The 21,453-nt window shown below is 40.3% G+C and overlaps 1 protein-coding gene across 1 annotated transcript in view; it reads left to right on the top strand.

Moving 5' to 3' along the window:
• Positions 1–21,453, top strand: part of LOC149186782 (U2 small nuclear ribonucleoprotein auxiliary factor-like protein) — a 287,216-nt gene that overhangs the window by 236,868 nt on the left and 28,895 nt on the right. Inside the window, exon 5 of the mRNA XM_089411123.1 lies at positions 6,762–6,921. Coding sequence (XP_089267249.1) covers positions 6,762–6,921 — 160 coding nt within the window. The remainder of the gene's footprint in view (positions 1–6,761; positions 6,922–21,453) is intronic.

The following is a 21,453-nucleotide window of genomic DNA, read 5'->3' as shown; positions in this document are numbered from 1 at the left end:
GATATGAAAATATAAGATAATGCAAATAAACCCAGAAATAATATGAAATGATTCTTTATTGATCAAACCCTTAAGGTAGGGCAACACCATACATTCACTCCTTAAGGAAGGAGAGCACTCCACAAGCCATATGCCTGTTCATACAATAATCCTTGACTCTCTCCATGTGGAGTCTCTAGCCTCTATATAGGCCTCATACATATGATACCATGGGTCATTACCATTGTTCCCTCATACCATCAACTAATACCATGGGCCCATTACATTATTATTAACTACTTGTGGTCCCTTACATGATATGGGTTAACCACCTTATTTATTACTATGGCCCATCCCATTATTACATTATTACCTTGGGTACCTCCCTTGGTACCCCATATTATCCCCCCTAGGTATATAACACTCCACCCCCCTTAGCATGTTTCATCCCCGAAACATGGGAAGAACACAAATAATAAGATCTACTCAAAAGAGTAGTCCACTGGTACCATGCACGTGCATCTAGCCATCCAAGAGAAAGGTGAACCCTCGATCTCGCTAGTGCCTCGCTCGCTTGAGATGGAAGTTGACCATGGCAGCGCTTTTGTGTTGATGTGTAGTAGGTGGATCTTCGCTCCTCGCTATCCGTCATACGGGGGTTGTTGTCCTTGTGGCTAATCGGTTGCCATCTTGTTGGTTGTTTTCTTGCGGGGTGATGTGGGTGATGATATGTTGAAGTTTTAACCCACGGTGTCTTTTTCTTTAATTCACCCTGCTGTGGTGCCTGTTGTGGTGTCTTCTTTTCCAATATGACTTCAACCACTGAGTCCTCATCTGATGTATCAGTACCTGTAACCTTTTCTGCTTCAGCCTCTGTTTGTGTTTGATTGTCAACCATCAAAGGCTCATCATCTGATGTGTAAGTGTCATTAGAGCTTTGTGCTACTGCCTCTGTATTCTTTGTTTGGGTCTTAATGGAAATATCCTGCAATGTAATTTTCTTCTTTTTATACCAGAGCTTCAGGAATTTCTTCTGTACATTAATATTGATAGTACCCACTGATTCCATCCAAGGGTATCCCAAAACAACATCCCTATCATCCATCTCTGAAGTATAAAAATCACCATGCAACACATACTTATCCATAGAAAGCTTCAAATCCTTATAAATTTGAACAACCTCATCATCAACCTGTGTATTTTCAATTTGTTTTGCTGGAACTTGCAATTTTTTTGCCAAATTAACATTGATGAAATTATGCTTGCAACTAGGATTTATAGAAACAATGATCTTCTCTTTCTGAATCAATCCATGAACCTGCAATAAGGAGACACCTATAGCAAATAACCCCTTATGTGTCTCATTCTCCTTTTTTCTAGCCCGAGACCATTTGTCCAAAAAGAGTTTTTCAAATTCTGCATCTGAAAGTTTGGTCAACTGCTTGTGGTCAAGTGATAACCACCATTTTTCAGCCTCATCTCTCATATTAAGCTTCATTAGAATCTTCCAATGTGTCCCATGTATGTACTTGTATCTCTGTATGAATTCTTCAATAGTAGGACTATTATCTTTCCCTGTAAAATATAGCATCTCCATGAAGAGGGTTTGAGAAAAATTCACTTACTTGGCGAAAATTTGAAATTGTCATAGTTTCGTCAATATTGCTCAGAATCCCTATTATGACCTGTTTTCAGAAATGGAACAATCATTCTGCATCTGCCCATGTGTTAGAAATCCTGACTATATAGGCCTCATACATACAATACCATGGGTCATTACCATGGTTCCCTCATACCATCAACTAATACCATGGGCCCATTACATTATTATTAACTACTTGTGGTCCCTTACATGATATGGGTTAACCACCTTATTTATTACTATGGCCCATCCCATTATTACATTATTACCTTGGGTACCTCCCTTGGTACCCCATATTATCCCCCCTACGTATATAACAAAATTCCTGCTTCTAATCCGAGAAGACTAGGATCGGCGCGGTGACCGTTTTCTCCTTCAATACATCTAGGCTCCGCTGACATTCTTCATCCCAATAGTATGTAGTGTCCTTTTTCAGTAGTTTTTCGATAGGCGCGGTAATATGAGCATAAATCTTGATGAAATTCCGATAGTACCCAACTTTAAATGTGGGATCCACGCTAAGCGCGGACCTTCAAAAGTGATGTTCTCCGGTAACAGGGGTGTATTGAGGAGGAATTTTCCAGCATCTGGGTCCTTAGGTACCTTCACTTTTCCCTTGCGCGAAGGGATATAATTGACAACTTTGATATAGGATCCACCTCGTCGATGTTTATGTCCTCCGCGCCCTCTTCGGCCTCCAAATCCACCACTTTCCCCTTATCCTTAACGCTCAGTTTTTCTTTCTTGTGGACCTGGGTAGTAGCATGCTTCCTTGGTGACTCGTGCACGACATGGGCAACTTCTGCTTATTTTTCTTGGGTTTGAGGACTTCTCTGTCACTGGTGTAGGCTTCGGCCTAGGTGACCTCGGCGCCGTAGGCACATCAGCTGGAGCCTCCCTGCTCATTACCTCTGGAGCAGCTCCCTCATAGGTGACAACCCCTCCAGTACTAACAGTCTCTCCTGGATCGGACATCGTGCTGAGAATCAACGCTTGGTATCCTCGGGTAACTTACCAAATACAGAAGCAACGATTAAATCAGTGAAAAACTGAGGATTCATAAACAGTCGACAGCGCAACACAAAAATTATAAGGATGCAAAGTGTTTTTCGCTGGACGACGACGCGTAATTTATAAGCGAATTCGAATTAAAATTCGACCGTTCCCCCCAAAATCCATCCATAAATGCTGATTTGGCGGCAGATCGCCACAGATTTCAGCCTTAAATGCCACTCCCCCGCTCTTAACCATCTCCTGGCAGTCAAATCATGAACAGTGACTGTAACAGTTACTTTATGGTTGTGCTGCGCGGTCTCTCCTCCTATAGTGTAATTCCCTTCGTGCTTCTTTTGGTACTGTGACATCATTCGTTTTCGCGCAGCCCCCCTGTCGCGTAGCTCTATAACCCGGGTGGTGTAGTTTATAGTCCCGCGCCTCCTTGCAGTTGCCTAGAGCGATAAGACTGTGCTACCGTCATGTAGTCATTGGGTCGAATCCCCGGTGTATGGCTTCAATTAGCTTCCATTTACCCTTCCCGGAAATGGATCTCCATTCAATTTCGCGAGCTGAACTGCTCCACCATCTGTAATCTCTTTGATGACATATGGTCCCAGCCAGTGCATTTGAAATTTTCCTGGAAACTTATCAAACTTACTGTCATATAATAAAACCAAATCATTTACCTTGAAGGTGCACAGTTTGATGTGCCGATCGTGCCAAGCTTTTTCACATTCCTTCTGAACCTGCTGATGGAATCCAGCCAAAAATCTATCTTCCTCGAGCTCCATTAGCTGTGCGAGCCGTTCTTCTAAGGCTCCGCGGTTTGCCATTCCTGTGAAAGCCGCTATGCGTAGACTAGGCACGATATACTCCATAGGCATTACAACTTCCACGCCATAGACCAACCGAAAAGGTGTCTGACCAGTAAGCTTTTTACAAGTAGTTATGTATGCCCATAACATTGCTGGTATGCGCACGTCCCAATCATTTCGTTGCGCGTTGCAAACCTTCGTTAGCGCATTGTCTAATATCTTATTAAAGGCCTCGACCATTCCGTTGGCCTGAGGATGATATGGCTTACAGTTCTGGTGATAAACTTGGAACTTTTCTGTCAGCACGCTAATCGTTTCATTGAGAAAATGCGTATCGCGATCACTCATTAAAACCTTCGGGCAACCAACCTAGTCAATACGTATTCGGACAAGAATTTTGCCGTTGTTGCCCCCGTACAGTGCTTCACTGGCTATGCCTCCTCCCATCTGGTCAAATATTCAGTCACAATGATGATATACCGCACACCTTGTCGTCTTGCCTGGAGGCTGAATCGGTCTTACAAAATCAATTGCCCATGTCTCAAATGGCTACAATGACGATGCGGACTCAAAGGCATCTCATCCCTCCACGATGGCCTGCCCGTTCTCTGACATGCATCGCATGCCCTACAATAGGCTTTAGAATCCTTATGCAGCGTCGACCACCACAATACAACGCGTAGAATCTTCTGTGCTGTTGCTTTTCCTGCGTAATGCCCTCCCGTAGCTCCAACATGAGCTTCAGCGAGGATACTGTTCTGTTCAAAATCGGGCACATAGCGTCTAAGTATCTCATCCGATCCCATCTTATACAAATGGTTTGCAATTACAGAAAAATTTGTCGCGCGCACCACCACTTCTTTCTTCTGTTGATTGTTGTATCCTTCTAGAGCCGTCCCTGTAGTCAAAAGTGGATAATGTCCGCAAAGTGATTATCTGCTACGCGCACTGCGAATAGCACGCGTCAGGCAGTCCTTCCTCCAAATTAGTAGGTTCTTCTCTTGTTTCAATGCGCGACAGATGGTTTGGTCCCATGTTCAACCTTCTTGGCTTCACAATCACTTCAAAATTATATTCTTGAAACAACAACAACCATCTGCATATTTTCCCCCCAACATAGGCTTATTAACTGGATATTTCAATGCAGAATGGTCGGTGTACATCTTGAAATGTCCGCCTAACAGGTAATGTCTGAACTTCTGGAGTGTGTACACCATAGCCAACCCTTTGCGCTCTGTCATCGAGTAATTCTTTTCTACCTTTCGCAAATGCTACAGGTGATCCAATTCTCTTTCACCGGCCTATGTCAGCACTACTCCTAGCGCAATACATGAAGCATGAAATTCCATGCACATGAAAAGACTATCCGAGGACTAGGATTGGTGCGGTGACCATTTTCTCCTTTGATACATCTAGGCTCCGCTGACATTCTTCATCCCAACAGAATGTAGCGTCCTTTTTCAGTAGCTTTTCCATAGGCGCGGTAATCTGAGCATAACTTTTGATGAACTTCCGATAGTACCTAGTGTGGCCCAGTGTTGCGCGCAGCTGTTTAACACTTCTTGGTGCCTCCAAATTAATTATTACCGCGATCTTAGCAGGGTCCACCATAAGTCCTTGCCTGCATACCACATGACCCAGCAAGATTCCAAAAGGGACGCAACAAGCATTTCTTCAGGTTTAGCGCAATATGATACCTTCGGCATGTATCCAACATCATGTGCACACTGGCTACATGGTGCTTTACTAGCCCAAACACTGTCCAATCATCAAAATATACCTCCAAGAACTTGTGAATGAATTCTTTGAATGTCGCGATGACTACGCGTGAGAAGATCGCCGACGCATTCTTAAGCCCGAATGGCATCATTGTATGCTGTAAATATCCCCACTCCATCGCGAAGGTGGTTTTACTCCTGTCTTCTGGTGCGATCTTTATTTGATGGTATCCAGAGAACGCATCAATGAATGTATATGATTCCTGTCCTCCAACATTATCGAGTACTTCATCTATGAAAGGCGTTGGAAAAGGATCATGAATGCAAGCATCGTTAAGCTTCCTGAGATCTACGCAAATTCTTATTTCATCCCTCTGCTTCTTTTCTTGAACGACCATTGGACTCACTCAATCAGATTCCTCCACCGGTTCAATAATACCCGCTGCAAGCATCTTGTCCAACTCTAAGCGTATCTTTTCTTTATACTTGGGATTAAGGCGATATGGCCTCTGCTTAATCAGCTTCACGTCTGGCTTCAAGGTAATCTTCATTATGCCCAAGTCTCCTATGATACTTTTTAGGTCTGAAAATTTGGTGGGGAACAAATCCTGGTATTCACGGAGCAACTCGGCGACCTTATCTACTGTGGTATCATCCCAGTAATCTCCAATCTTCGCAAATTTCGGCTCCGCCTCTGTGCCGATGTTCACTTGTCTAATTTTCAATGGTGCGGTGATGTCTGGATTCTCTATCTGTGGTTCGTCAACTTCGCGGTGGCCTTCTGCCTCTGGGATAATTTAATGCCAGCCGATAATTTAATGAAGGAATTTAAATACAATTAAGTTTCTTGACAGTAATTTCTAGCCAACTTAGGACTGCTGTAGCATGCAATTTGCAGCTACGTTTGTCTCTAAAACTTTGTTAAAACAACTCTCTAAGAGGCCCATCTGACCCCATAGCTCAATCTGGAAACAAAGGCACTAATTCTCCTTTTTCAGCCACCAAAAAACTCGTAAAAGATCCAATTTTATTTTCTGTTTTGCAATTTGAAAATTAACAGCAGAAAATGCTCTATTTCAGGTAGTTCCTCAAGTCAAATAAGCCCTCACTTTGTTACCCTAAATTAGACTTTAAATTGCTGCATGCAAATCTATTATATCCAGCACCATATTTGACATTGGATTTGCTAATTAGCTTAAGAAATATTTGCTGTTTTATATTCTTTAATTGAGCTAAATGTCATAAAGTACAAATCTGGAATTTCACTTGCTACAACCAAACCTTAAAACTAGATAACCCTTTTTACTTCATACATTGTTGGACTCAGATTGCCTTAGGAATTTCCCCCTTGATCTGGAGGAGAGCTAGCCGAGCTAGCCAAAAGAGAGAGATACGGCTACCAATATGACTGTGGGTAAAGTCACCCTTGGGGTCTTTACACTTATGGTTGGAACTATTACATGAAGTGAGAACCTGAGTGTTAACAGAGATAATTGTTCTTTTCTTTATGTAAGAATTTATTTCCCAGTTTAAAGTGTACCTTATGCATTTATAATGTTTTTATAGCTATGAAGTTGATTATTTGGCAACTTTTCTTCCCATGTTCAATAGGAGAAGGTAGAAAAGCTTCAGAAACAACTTGATGCATACAGTTTTGGTAACAAGAAAAGAGGACGCAAGGTGGTTTCATCCCAATCTATTCCACCTTCAATGTTGGATACAAGCAATCAGGTAGATGCAAAGACGCTTCTGCATACACAGATTCCTTCTGGTGAGTTTTTGGATAAGTTATTTGTTCATTGTTTCAATTTCCCATTTCCATTATTTTCAGTTTTATACAATTTCAGTTATCCCTGTTTGTAAGTTTAGAAAATTCAAAATTAATATGAACATGTATAGCTAGAGTAAATTTGAAATTAGTGCCGACTTCTTTTGATTTCCACATCCTAAAATGCATTTGATGACAAAATACCAATGTTACCAGACTCATAATTTACAATAAATCAACGAGGGAAAAGAGCGAAGAGTTTTGATCGAATCGGGAAAAAATCAGTGAATACAATAAATAAAGATATACACATATATTGAATAAAGAAACCAATTTTCATTGATATTCAATAAAGCCATGTCCAAACAATGTATAATATCAATAGATGTCTAAAATATCATGAATGAATAAGAATCTCATATACGTTATGAGCCCAACTGTTGAATTATACAACTAAGGTCAAATTCCACTTTGGACAGCTCATTTGATGAAGATAACCATTGCATTCAATTCCTCGTTTCAAGAGGAGCAAAATCGACCTAAAGATCACTCAAATCAGTCAAGGAAAAGTGTTTTTTTGAATTAAAACCCACTCGTGCAAATTGTCAAGGGTGGCTACAACGACATGTAGGCTCAAGAAGGCCAAAGGACGTGTCTTTTTCACCTACATGAATTCGTATAAATACAAGAGACCTCAAACAACATTTGGCACTTCATCACCTCACATGACATCTTCTCTCTCCTATTCTGATTGGTTTGTACAGCTCAGATTGGAAGGATTTATCTCTCTTGCGAAGGACAGATGGTTGTTTCTGATTGGGCCGAGTTGCAGGATAATTGCAGGTCTGTTGCAGGGTGTTGACCAGCGTTGACCAGGGTGAAATAGACATCATTTGACTTCGGTTTTGGGTGGAAAAATTCGATTTTTGCAGGCCGCATTGAAGGACACCAAAATCGAGGAATTTAGAGCAGTTTGATTGTTGTTGACTTTCTGGTTTGCCGCAGAAAATTGCCGGTGACATCAAAATTTCTCTATCCATTGACCAAGGTTGACTTAAGTTTTTGGAGCTCTTTTAACTAATCCTTGACTAGCAAAAGAGGCTGCGTTGACTGGGCATTGACTGAATTAAATTGGAGCAGATTTGACCTTGATTTGACTGTTGTTGACTTGACTCATTAAGGCAGTCAACTGTTGTTGACTTTTTGCAGATTTGACAGTTGACCAGATTTTACTCTTCCTCATCATCTTTGACATTGGTATATTGATTTTTTTGGATATTGGATATTGGCTAGTCAAAGTTTGACTTTGACTCTTGGATGATGTACTCTCTCTGCTGAACATTTGAAGACAATCTAATAGAAGAAGATTTGCAAGGGTTTTCCCCCTAGTGGGGTTTTCCCTGGTCATTGACCAAGTATTGTGTCTCTTGGCTGTCTTTCATTGTGCATTTGTCTAATTTTTCTATCTACTATTGCTCTACTGTCATTGGATAATTGAAGAAGTAAATTGTTAAATTGGATGCTATTGGATATCGCTGAAGTAATAGTTGCAACATAAAACAAATTGATGAAAAATTAACATTGTTTTAGAGCTGAGGTGAAGACAAGCACAAGAGACGTAGAGCAAGAGCATCCATTTTCTAGCAGTTGATCGAAAGAGGGAAAAATCTTTCGGTGAAAATGTCTTCCTCTTTCTTCAAGGAGCATGAGTTGGGTGACTCATCTAACTTTGTTGCATGGGAAGTCAGGTTGGAAATCACACTCGACAAAATGATGTTTTGGACTTCATTCAAGAGTACTTGAGCCTATTAGTAACTGTTTGTGAATGATTTTTACTTCTTAGATTGGGATATTCTTTTACTTATGTTAGTATAGTATTATTCTTCATCAAACAACTACCAATGCATGAACCATAAGGAGACAAGAGACACAAAATATAGGCTATAAGCTAGAGCCAAAACCTCTTCCACTTGAGAGGAAAACCCGAACAAATTCTTCTTCTTATAGAGATTCCAATTGACGAATATCAAGACCAAGACCCTTGACTTATTTGCCACTCCAAGACCAAGTCACAAACCTTCTTTGATGAATTTCCTCCTCCTTGTGTCAACAATAGATGTAATATTCCTAATTAGCTATGGCTAATTGGAATATTCAATTTTGTTCAGTTTTTGCCTTCTATAGTTATTTGTAAATAAAAAGTGAGAAAGGGGGAACATAACTCACTTTAGAATAAAAAGTCACTTCCTAGGTTGCACAACTTTGTGACTTAAAGGGGAGCCAAGGGGGCCAAAGGGGGACGCATAAATGGAGCCCACACAGACACATGGAGGAACTGCACAGGAAGAAAAGAACACGTGGCAAGAGGGGAATCACGCAGGAGGAGGTGAGCCTAGGGATTGTGAGAGGCAGAGGCTGTAAAATAGATAGGAGCCCCCTCATTTTGGGATCATTCAGTTATGTGTATTTTGAGCTAGTCGTTTTGACTTCTGAGCACGCTGGCTGTTTAGCTGGTCTGCAGAACTGTTTAGTGCATTGAGTGTCTCCGTTCGGAGATCTCACCCTTAGCCCCAGGGGACTTCAAGTGCCTGCTTGGGCAAGGTATTTCCATCGGTATTTCAGCAGTAGTTTTATTATCATTTCAGCAGCAGTCTCATCCAATGTTGTACGAAGCCCCCCCCCCCGGTTCTAAGCCCCGAAGTGCGTCCCGTACGGAAGCGCGCTTCCGAAATTCAGAAGCGTCGCTTCCGAATTTTTTGCCGCTTCCTGGAAATTCGGAAGCGTGGTACGGAAGCGCCGCTTCCAGGCCTCCGAAGCGCGCTTTGTACGACGCTTCGGGCGTCAGAAGCATGGTGCTTTGGAGGAGGAAGCGTACGCTTCCGGAAGAGGCCGCGCGCAAGGCAAAAAATCATTTTTTTTTAATTTATGTTAACTTAGCATAAAGGGGGTGGGTTAGGGTGAGGTTAGAGTGAGGTTAAGGTGAGGAATGAAGAGAATAAAGCCCCCATTCATTCCTCATTTTCTCACTTTGAGTTTATGAGAGTTGGAGAAGAGAAGAGAGGAGAGGAGAAGAGAAGAGAGGAAAGGAGAGGAGAAGAGAGGAGAGCTTGGAGGAGTGAAGGAGGAGGAGCTAGGAGAAGGAGGAGGAGCTTGGAGCAAGAGCTTGGAGGACTTCATCTACAAGAGCTAAAGAGGTAAGTTCAAACCCCAAACTCCCTTATTTTTTTGACAATTTTTTTGTATTTTTCTCCTCCCTCTCCTACTCTTTCCCATTGTTTCTACTTGCTCCTTTACTTACAGGTTGTCCACCACCTATATCCATATTCCAAGATGGTGTTCTTTTGGCTTCTATGTATCATTCCACTCTTGGTTTTAATGATGGCAAAGGGGAATAGGAATAGAAGGGAAGAAACACAAGAGGACAGTGGTCCCAATATGAGTGACCCAATGTATGATGAGGAGGAAGGGTTTGAAGAGGAAGGGGATGAACCTGAAGGGGACACTGAAACACAAGATGGGAAAGCTACATTAACACCCTTGTGGAACTATGTGACCAAACTTGATGGGGGAAAGGGTGGTGGATCTTACAGATTTGTGTGCCCTCATGGTTGTCATGGAGGAAAACCATATTGTGGTTCATATACCCGTGTGAGGAGGCATCTTTGTGGGGTGCTGGACAGTGATGAAAAAAAGGGTCCTGTGGGGGTACAAATTTGCCCAAACATTTCAACTGAAGAAAGAAGAAAATACATCCAAATAGAGGAGGTTGCACAAAAAAAAAACAAGAAACAAAAAACTCATTATGAATCAGGTGCAACCTCTAAATTTGGTAGCTGCTCATCTCCTCATGGTACTTCTGCAAGCTCTGGAGGTAAAAGAACAATAGGGGATTTCCTTAATGTCGTTGGGAGGGATGATGTGGATGGAAAGATAGTCCGTTTTCTTTGTGCTTGCAGTGTACCATTCGATGTGCTTCGCTCTCCCTATTGGCATGAAATGGTAAAGGCCATCAATGAAGCCCCAAAAGGATACAAGGCCCCCAACTATGAGAAAGCTAGAACAGTGTTATTAGAAAGAGAAAAAGCTAAGGTTCAAAGAGCTTTGACACGTTTTACAAATGAGTGGGTAGATTCTGGCGTATCCATTGTATCAGATGGGTGGACAAATATTAGAAACCAACATTTGATAAATGTTCTTGGTGTTTCTTCTAGTGGTGCAGTATTTATTACATGTCATGACTCCTCCTCCATCACTGCATCTGCACAAAACATTGCAGATCTCCTATTGAAATCAATCAAAGATGTTGGTCCAAATAATGTGGTTCAAGTGATCACAGATAATACAACAAATTGTAAGGCAGCATGAAAAATTATTGAGCGTACTTATCCACGCATCTTTTGGTCTGGGTGCCTGGTTCACACATTGAACCTTTTGATGCATGATATTGTGAAGCACAAAGAATGTGGGTGGATTACTGAGCTTTACAGGAGAGGGAAGCAACTCATTAAATTCATCACAGGGCATACAAGGGTAAACTACTTCTATGGCACTTACTCCAAGTTGCAGTTGCTTAAAATTGCAAAGACAAGATTTGCTAGTTATTACCTCACCTTTAGGCGGCTAGTGAAGGTGAGACAAGATTTAACTAATCTAGTGTGTGTTGAATCATGGGATGAAATTAACACTGACATAGATGGTGCTAATGCAGTCAAGGACACTGTTCTTGACAGTTACTTTTGGGCACAGGTTAAATATGTTTTGCAATTCACCAAACCAATTTATTACATGATCAAGTTTGCAGATTCAGATCAACTAGTAATTGGGGAGGTGTCTGAGCAAATGGATAGCATGTTGGGGCAGATTAAAGACATTGTTGAGCCTAGAGATACCACCTTGCACAATTATATTCGTGCAGAGGTGGAAAACCGATGGAAAATGATAAATGTTCCATTGCATGCATTAGCATATGTTTTGACACCTAAATACTATCATCCATCATGGCTTTCAACACCAGCACCTGGGGGGGGGGAAGCAGGAGAAAACCACACCAAGATCAAGAGGTTCACAGAAAATATATGGTTGCATTGAGTAAATTAATCCCTGATGAGGAGGAGGCTGCATTGGTACGGAGACAGGTGAGCAACTATACGCTTAACACTGGTCCATTTGGGAGCATGCATGCAATTAAAGATCGAGAGACTTTTTCTTCTCTTGAGTGGTGGAACATGCATGGAGGGGGTACTCCACTTCTACAGGCTTTGGCATTGCGGGTGCTATCATAGGTGATAAACACTTATTCTACAGAGAGGTGTTGGAGCTCTTATTCTTTCATCCACAGTGTTAAAAGGAACAGGTTGAGTTTAGACCAGGCAGAGAGCTTGGTTTATGTTCATTACAGCTTGCGATTGTTGTCCCATTACTGTGAAGATGCAAAGTCTAATAAAGACCTGTTGATTTGGGACAAGAATCCAGAGGAGCCCAATTTGGAGGATGGAGTGTTGCAATTAGAGCAATTAGAGGATGCTCTTATCTAGGTATGTCCATTGTGGTATGAATTTTCCAATTTTTCCTTATAAAGCATTTCTCTAATTCATGTTTTTAATTTTTTTGTTAATTAGTGTTTTTCTTTTTTTGCATGAATTTTTTGAGCGATTCCAGGATGATGATGATCGTGTTGATATTCCACCCCCACCCCCATCTGGTCCCTTGGTCCCTAGGTTCCATGGTTCAACACCAACAGCAGGGGGTTCTTCTTCATCAGTTTCAGTGCCACAACTTCCACAGGCACCATCTTCTTCATTGCCACCACGTGGAGGCCCGCCGCCACGTTCTCTTCGTGGTGGAAGGAGGAGAGATTAGTAGATATATTCACAATCTACTACTTTTTGTCATAGATTACTCATTAGACTTGTAGGCTTGTGAATTTGAATTTTGAACCTTTTTTGTCTTGGCGGTGACCAAGTGACATATTTTGTAAACATTATTATTTGAATTTTGGACATGACAAATGTTGACACTTGCTCACTTGCTAGATAAATCATAATATGCTCTATGTTTTATGTTTTATAATATGCTTAAATGTTTTATGTTTTATAATATGCTTAAAAATTTGATGTATGTTTGTAATAGCTAGAATATAGATGATTGTTGTACATACTAGTAACTACAATGGAATCATGGATGCCATATCTATCTTGATTTATGCAAAAATATGCATGTTTTCATGTCTTCTACAATTAATTTGGTATTTGGGATGTTTGTTTTGAGTATAAATGCAAAAATATATATATATATAGCAGACGCTTCCGCGGACGCTTCGCTTCCTAGATTTTTGGAAAATGACGCTTCCGCATCCCTGCTTCCAAAAAATGTCCCTGCTTCGTCCCCGCTTCGTACAACATTGGTCTCATCAGCTTTTTGGAGGACTGCGCAGCACTTGGAGAGGAACACAGTTCTTTTTGGTTGCAGTGCTGGATTGGGGTTTGCAGGTGGATTTATGCAGGGAGATTGAGCAGGGGTCCAGTTCTTATCCCATTGGAGGATTTTGGCAGGGTTTCTAGCAGTGTTTCAAGCAGAGTTTGGAGGGGTTTTCCTCAGTGGCAGTGCAGGGCATTGGGGAACTGCGCAGAACCCCAAGAGGGTGTTTTTCAGGGGTTGGCCATTCCAGAAAAGCTTTCTGGGTTTTTCTGGGTTTCTTGAGTAGAGCCCAAATCCAGAGTTTCAACTTTTTCCGAGGAGGGAGCAGCCCCGAATCATCATTTGTTCTCTAACAGCAGCAGCAGCACAGCAACAACATCCACGCAGAGAGGCCATTCTTGTCATTCTGAGAGTATTTCTTCACTTGCCTTGTGCAAGTTGAGGTGCCATATACTCATTTTATTGCTCAGTATAATAAAATGGCTTAGCCTTTCTTGCTACATTTCTTGTGTATCTTCTTATATTTCCGATTTATGTTATTATATGTTGTTTCACTATTATTTATTACTTCTGGGTTTCTATATCATTTGCACGTATTTGGTTGGAGTTTGCTGGGGTTTTGAGGGATATTCTGGGTTAGGAATATTACAATAGACACACTTCACGATTTTTCCTCCTTCTCGACTATCTTTCTAAGTCTTGGTTCCTAGGGACAAACCTGCAACTTTCGGTCCTAGATCAAAAACCCTAGCTCATGTAGATGGACCAACTTAGACCCTTTGGTTTTCCTTGATCTAGAAGTAGACTTGTTCTCCTTGAATTCAACTTGAGTATCACCTTGACTTTCTCCTTGAGTTGTCCTCAAATATCACTGTTATACTTCAGCTTCTTTTTACAATTTGGACAACAAATATTCCTTGCACGTGTGGATGACTTCAACCCTCAAAACACACCCAAAACAATGCTAGGGACATCGTTCCTCCTTCCCTTCTTTTCGTTGACCATAAGGCTCCCTTTCGTTGACCTTCACACCACTTACTAACATCAGACCTTAATCGAAAATCCTTGCTTTTGAAATGAGGTCAAGTTGCCATATTTATAGTTGTTTGCTCATCAAATAAGCCGACTTGTTGGAGGATGAGCCGACATGTCATTTGGAGGAGATCATTTATTCTATTTTGAAGCTGACTTGAAGGAGAGGTCTTGTGCTTGTCTTGGAGGGCTTTCATACTTATTTAATGACTCATACAAAATGTAACATGCCCAAGAAGTGTCCTTCATACATGACATTGATTCAATTTGATTTTTATGACTAGATGACAAAACATAAAGGCTCACAATGGGAGCCATTACTAAAAATAAAATTCCTTGTTCATGAAACCCATTAGACAAACATTACAATAATAATTTTATTTTTCTTCTTTTCATCAATTACATAAAATCACAATTACACATGACATTATAAGGACCGAACCTAGTTACACTTTTCAACACTCCCTCTTAACTAGGGAGGTATTCATAATGGTACTTGGTCATTCTCAATCTGAAGCATTTCTCATAAGAAGAGTCGAATTGGTAACCCATCTGTTTAGCATTATATCACCCAGCATTTCCACATGGGAAGGCCTTGACTAACAGCTTTATCTCTCCACGAGATCTGAGCACAATGATGGCTAGACCAATGATGTATAAACACCACCATCATTGTCACTCTCGGAACATACCCGACCCAAATTCTTGTTGAAGAATGTAACTAGGTTCGGTTTTCATAATTGTGCTTGAGTCAAAATGAAATGTATTTGTCAAAAGAAAAGCAGAAATATTGATATTATTATTATTGAATTGACTTGTTAAAGCATGGGTTTCATGCTTGGGTCAATTGTCATAGGTCAAGCCTCCACTGAAGGCTTTAGGATTGATAGTTTGAGTCAAAATCTATATTGTCATGTTAAAACTCCTCCTCCATCAAAGTCTCCTTGATGTCCGCCTCAAAGAGAATTCTCATCAAGTTGGCTTCCCTTAAATGAACACATGCCGGCCTACAAAGAGACACATCTCTTCATGATGATCATGTCAGCTCATTTATGATGGACAAACCACTAGATATACAAGCATAAAGACTTTGCTCTAAGGAGAAGACAAGAAGTTCTAAGAATTTCAGAGACAAGATTCGGTATTACAATGAAGAAGCTCAGATTAGTTTAGATCTTTGAATTAAGTTTCGTACAATCACTGTAAGACAATGCGGATTACAGTAGAAACCAAAAGGACAATAATTTGGTGTTATCATAGTGAGAATATTTCGATGCTATCATAGTAAAATTAGGTGCTATCATAGTATGGATCTTTCGATGCTACTACAATGAATTCAGTGTTATTTCAATATGAATGTTTCGGTGCTATCACAGGCAATTCAGTGCTATCACAGTGAAGTTCAATGCTCAATGGTATTACAAAAATGCAAGTTTGGTGAAATCACAAGGACCCGGGACTGAAGTGTGAAGAGGCTTAATTGCTACTGGAGCATGATCAAACTACCATAGAATTAAAAGTATGACATGACAAGGCTGACTTGATGGATGGAGTTAGTTTTGGGTCTAAGTTGTAAAGGGTCTTGGTCGTCTCATTTTGAATCTACTGAAGGAAGAATTTTGATCGAGTTTCCCCTAGAGTGGGGTTTTGCCTTGGCAGTGTGCCTACATCTTGTGTTCTCTTTTATATTTGTTGCTTGGCATTAGTCTTGATGATAAGAAAAGATAATTCGAAAGAACAAATAATAATAATGAAAAACATCACAAGTTAATGTCAAGATAAGAGAAATCGTTTAACTGCCTCACTTTGGATTTCTCAACATGGTATCAGAGCTAGGTCATGATCAAAGGCAGTTTGAAGATCACTTATGCACTAAGTAACTTGACATGTGGATTCAGGATTCATCGGATATGGGGATTCGAGTGTCGGATTCAGACATGTTGACCCCCCGAAACAGGACACATTCGGATACGTTATATATATATATATATATATATATATATATATATATATATATATAGATAGATAGATATATAAAAATTTAGATATTTCTTACAAAAATTCTCATTAATAATACAAATTCATTGATTTCAAACATAGATCTTCATCTAGATGTAAGTTTTACTATTTACAAAGTAAGTTAGTAACATTATAGCATGCATAGTACATACAAAATTCAAATACATTTCACATAAATGATAAATCAATGAATCATAAATTCTAAATCCATAAATGGTAAATCATAATACCTATTCAATTCATCAATGATCCAATATGAGAGAGACGAGATAGTAAGATAAAGACACTGACAATTGTAGTTTTCTCATTAAGTCATCAAAATCAAAATGTGTTACATAGGTAGTGCAATGGCAATGGCAATAGAAATAGAAAATACAAAACAACTACAAGTATACAAGCCTCAAGGTAGTAGGTATCCCATGACTCATGAGTCATCAATCCTCATAGTCATCATCAAAATCAGCATCACTGTCCTCATCATCATGGTCACCACTGCTCTCCTCTGCATCCTCCTCCTCCCCTGTATCCAAAGTCGTCTTTGCATCTGCTGGTGTGGAGGATGACCCCTCTACAGTATCACCATCATCAAATCTAACAAGCTCTAGCACTGGATCATTGAGATCCATGTTGGCCAATGCCAACTCAACGCTGTTGTCCAGACCCATATCATCAGGGAAGACATCCCACATCTTTGTCTTTCCCTTCAACCACTCTTCCCTCTGCCTGTAAATAAGACGAAGGTTGGTGTGCACATACACCATTGTCTTTGCCTTGGACTGCTCAAGCCTGCTCTTCTTAACACTATACAAATTCCCATATGTGCTCCAATTCCTCTCGCAACAAGAGGATAAAGTCACCCGAGAAAGGAGCCTCATGGCTAACTGCTGTAGAGGAGGGCTTGTTGCCCCATGATTTTCCCACCAAGAATAGGGCTTCTTAGCCCCCCTGTCTCTAATCACATCATATCCTGCAAATCGACCAGTGCCAGTGGAAAACTCCGCAAAGGCATCCTCCACCTCATCAAGCAATGCTCTATCCTGAAAAACCTGCTTGAATGCATCTTTCCTCCCTGTGAAATTTCACCATCCATGTGAGGAGGGAATCCGCGGGAAGGTCCACCATTCAGCCACTCATGGCTGTAGTATTTTTGGTTCAATGAGTGAGCCAAACAATGTAAAGGTGTGCAATTGTTGTCCCATCTGCTGACAAGAATATCCTGTATAGTACCACATAAGGCCTCTGGTGATGTCTCATAGTCGGGGCACTCACTCTGTAGAATAATGCTCCTCACAAACTCAATCATGGAATCCCATCCCTAATAAACCTCTCTTAGGATGGGTTTGTCTGTATCTACAAATCGAAGCAAAGAAATGATAGGGTCCATGATCTGAATAATTAGATCTACCCTCTCTCACCAAGCATCATCTAGCACTGTGTCCTTCACTCTTTTAGAGGCTAGTTGATTTGTCTTTCTCCAAAAAGACCAAAACTCTGAAATAACCATGGCCTCAAGAGCGGTCTTGACTTCCCTCAACCTCTTCAACATGATGAATGAAGAGGCAAACCGTGTATCTGCAATCTTCAACAATGATATATTGTTGTACTCCTTGTAGATAGTGAGGGCATTTGTATGATTTTGTACAAAGTTACGGATATGTCGTGCATCCTCAATAATGTTACCAATCCAAAGCACATCAGAAGCAATGGATTTCAGTGCTAAGTTCAATGAATGGACAATGCAAGGTGTCCAAAACACTTGTGGATATTTAGCTTCCACAATCATGCCAACAACCTTGCAAACAGATGCATTATTTGTAATGATTTGCACACAAGAATCAACACCTACATCTTCAATAACTTTAATAAACAACTCACCCATATATTGTGCATCCTTGTATTCTCCAAGTGTATCCACTGCTTTCAAGAAAACTGGACCATTCAAGGAAGACACCATGAAGTTGATGAGTGGGTGTCGTGCTGGATCTGTCCATCCATCAGAAACAATGCTAACCCCAGATGTTGGCCATGATGCTTTAATAGGCTCAAGCATTTTTTGCACCTCTTTTTTTGCCTTCATCAACAATGTGGTTCTAAGCTTCTCTGAACCAGGAGGCACATACCATGATGGGGCCTTGTGAGTTAGAGCTCGACACATCTCAATAAATAGAGGTGAGCGTGCAACATTGAAGGATATGAAGTTTTGATAGAAAAAAGGCAATGGTAAGATCAAGCTCTTCCCGTTTCTCTTTTTGAAAAATCTTGTCCATTGGACCAAGTGAAATTGCCTTTCTTTTTGCTGCTTATCCCCCACTAGAACTCTCAAATGGAAATTTGTCGCTGCCTTTACTCAAAAATGGAAGGGGGTCATCATTCTTGGTTTTTTTTTTTTTTTTAATTTAGCAGTCACATTTGCCATACCAACAATGAACTCTTTTTCCATTTCTTTCCTCTTTTGTAAAGGAACTTGTGTACAAGCTCCAACTCCACAACCTGGTAAAGCCAACAAATGTCTTTTCACACGAAAAGATGTGCTTGTGAAAGTACTGTGGCAAAATTGGCATCTCCAATTCACATTGCCTCCTCCCTTCACATTGCTACTTGGCCCATCCTCTCTTGTGACATATTTCCAGAAACGATATTTCTCAATGTTACCTTTAGGAGGAAGTCTTCCCTCAACATTACTTGTAGCAAACTTTGATGAAATTGGGGGAGGAGGGTTATCTCCAATGGGGACATTCTTCCCCTTCCTTTGCCCCCTACCTGCTGCCCTTGTTTGAGCCATGAATACTGTAAAAAAATAAACAAAACATGCACAAATTTGTAAAAGAAATGCATATACAAACTGTTGTAATGCAAATGCAAAAAAATAGAGGGGAAATGCACTTACCTGTTGCGTGAATCTCCTTGAAACGCTCCAAACCCTTGGCTCCTTGATCCAAACTCCTCACAGCAAACCCATAATTCAACTATTGCAAAAGAAATGACAACAAATCATGAAAATAAGAGGCATTTCCGCCCTTTATTGGTTGCGCGGGTCCCAGTTTTCCGGATTCATGTCCGAATTTCAGGACACGATGTGTTCGATCGGGACACGATCCGGATTCGATCGTGTCCCAATTGGAGACGATGTGTCACGAAATCCGGACTCAATTTAGGTTGAATCGTATCGGATTCAACGGATTCGGACACGTGGCCCTCTAAGAGCGAGTCCGGTTTCAGAGCTTATGCATCTTTGAAGTATTCTCAGTGAAAGGTTCATAGCTTAAGGACATCTCTGGGCTCATAGAATTAAGATTACAGAGAGCTAGTTCAGTCTTTTCAAGACACCTTGAAGAAGGAGGATTTCGGTATATCTTAAAGAGACAGAGAGAAACAAAAATTTCACAGTGAAAAAGTCAAATCATTTCAGAGAGAAAGGTTCGATGATCTCACAGTCTAGAAGAAATGTAACTTCGCTCCACAGGACAATGATATAATCCACAAAAACAAGTGAAGTTCAAACCAAATTTCAGTGAGGAATTCGTAAAAGTTGCAGTGATGAACTCGAGACATCTAGTATCACAAGTATAAGGTAAGTACAAGCCTCAACAAGACAGTTCGAATTAGTTTTGGTGAAAATCACAAGGAGACAAGTTCGATCATTGAGTACATATAATCTCAGAAGTAAATGAGGATTACAGTATGATGTAAGCTACAGTGAGATAACTCGATCACTTCAGAAATTGGGTTCATAGTTTTTTGGTAAAGTCATAGTCACAGTCATGACTTCGCTATAGATTTCATAAGAAGGATTCAGGCTCAGTGATATGTTTATAGTGAAGCACTAAGTGCTGAAGCAATGATAAGGTCAAAGCAGTGAAAAAGTATATTTTGTCTTCCACTCATTGAAGGAATGGAACTTGGTACAGCTGCCTATGGAGATCTATCAAGTACAAGCACAAGGAACCAACTTAAGGAAATCAAGCAAGTATTCCATACTCAACAAGATGCACTTGCAACAAGTCTAATGAGTTATCTAATCAGAGGTATGTAAATACAAGGTACACTTTTAGATTTGTAATATATCTAATCTTAGATGGTCCTAGTTTACAGTTAGTCTAGGGTAAAAAGAATGTAATCCCTAGATAACATACAAGAACCTTAATCCTAATAAGTAATCTAGGATGTCAAGCAAAAGTCCTAATATTGATTGGAAGAAGGAATAACTTGATTTTCAATATCATAGGATTCCATCCTCCATGATTATGTAGAAGATCTAACTTGAGAAATTAAATCATGTTCTTGGTATCACATGTTTTGCTTGTAAGTATGTATTATAGGTATAAAAGATCATGGCTCAATACAAAGAAGACACTTCAAGGAATCCTTCCAAGGTTTGTCAATCTCCAGGTATGTCTTAGACTATACACCTTATAAAAACTCTCTTAATATAAAAAGTATGTTCATCTTATTTTTGTAATTTGCATTACATTACTAACATCGTTATGTCTAGTTGTCTTGAATCATAAAGATTCTTGTTTAGGGTGATTCATCACTTGATAAATCTACCCTCCTTACATCCTTGATTGTTCTTATAGAACCCTAGATAGGTTCTCTGGAAAACCCTAACTTAAGGGTATGCTAATGTTAATGTGTGAAACCCTAGCTTGCTTAGGGTTATTGGAAATGCTATTTGAAGTTTTTGATGATAATGTCATGTTTGGGGTTTTGGCATGATCATGAAAACCCTAACTTGTTAGGGTTGAATGATGTTGTCTGAAATCCCGAACCTTTGATGGTTTTGGTAATGTAGGGTTTGCTTTGTTATGTTATGAAACCCTAGATATTTAGGGTTTGGTTGGGTCTATAAGCAAAACCCTTGTAATGTAAGGTCCTAGGAATGAAACCCTAGGTATATGTCCATTGGTTGAATCCCTAGCCTGGTCTAGGTCGGTATATGTCTAATGTATTGTCTGACATATGATGTGCTTATGCCTGATAATGAATTCCTAGATATGTGTGCTTGACCTAATTATTAATGGTCATAAGTCCTAGGGTTTGGAAACAAGCCCTAGTTAAAGTTTGATA

This window comes from Pinus tabuliformis, chromosome 3_1 (assembly GCF_031772625.1).
Source record: "Pinus tabuliformis cultivar Carrire ecotype Pingquan chromosome 3_1, CPIR1, whole genome shotgun sequence".
Lineage (NCBI taxonomy): Eukaryota > Viridiplantae > Streptophyta > Pinopsida > Pinales > Pinaceae > Pinus > Pinus tabuliformis.
The sequence above is the reverse complement of the archived record's forward strand: the minus strand, read 5'-3'. Positions and strand labels throughout refer to the sequence as shown.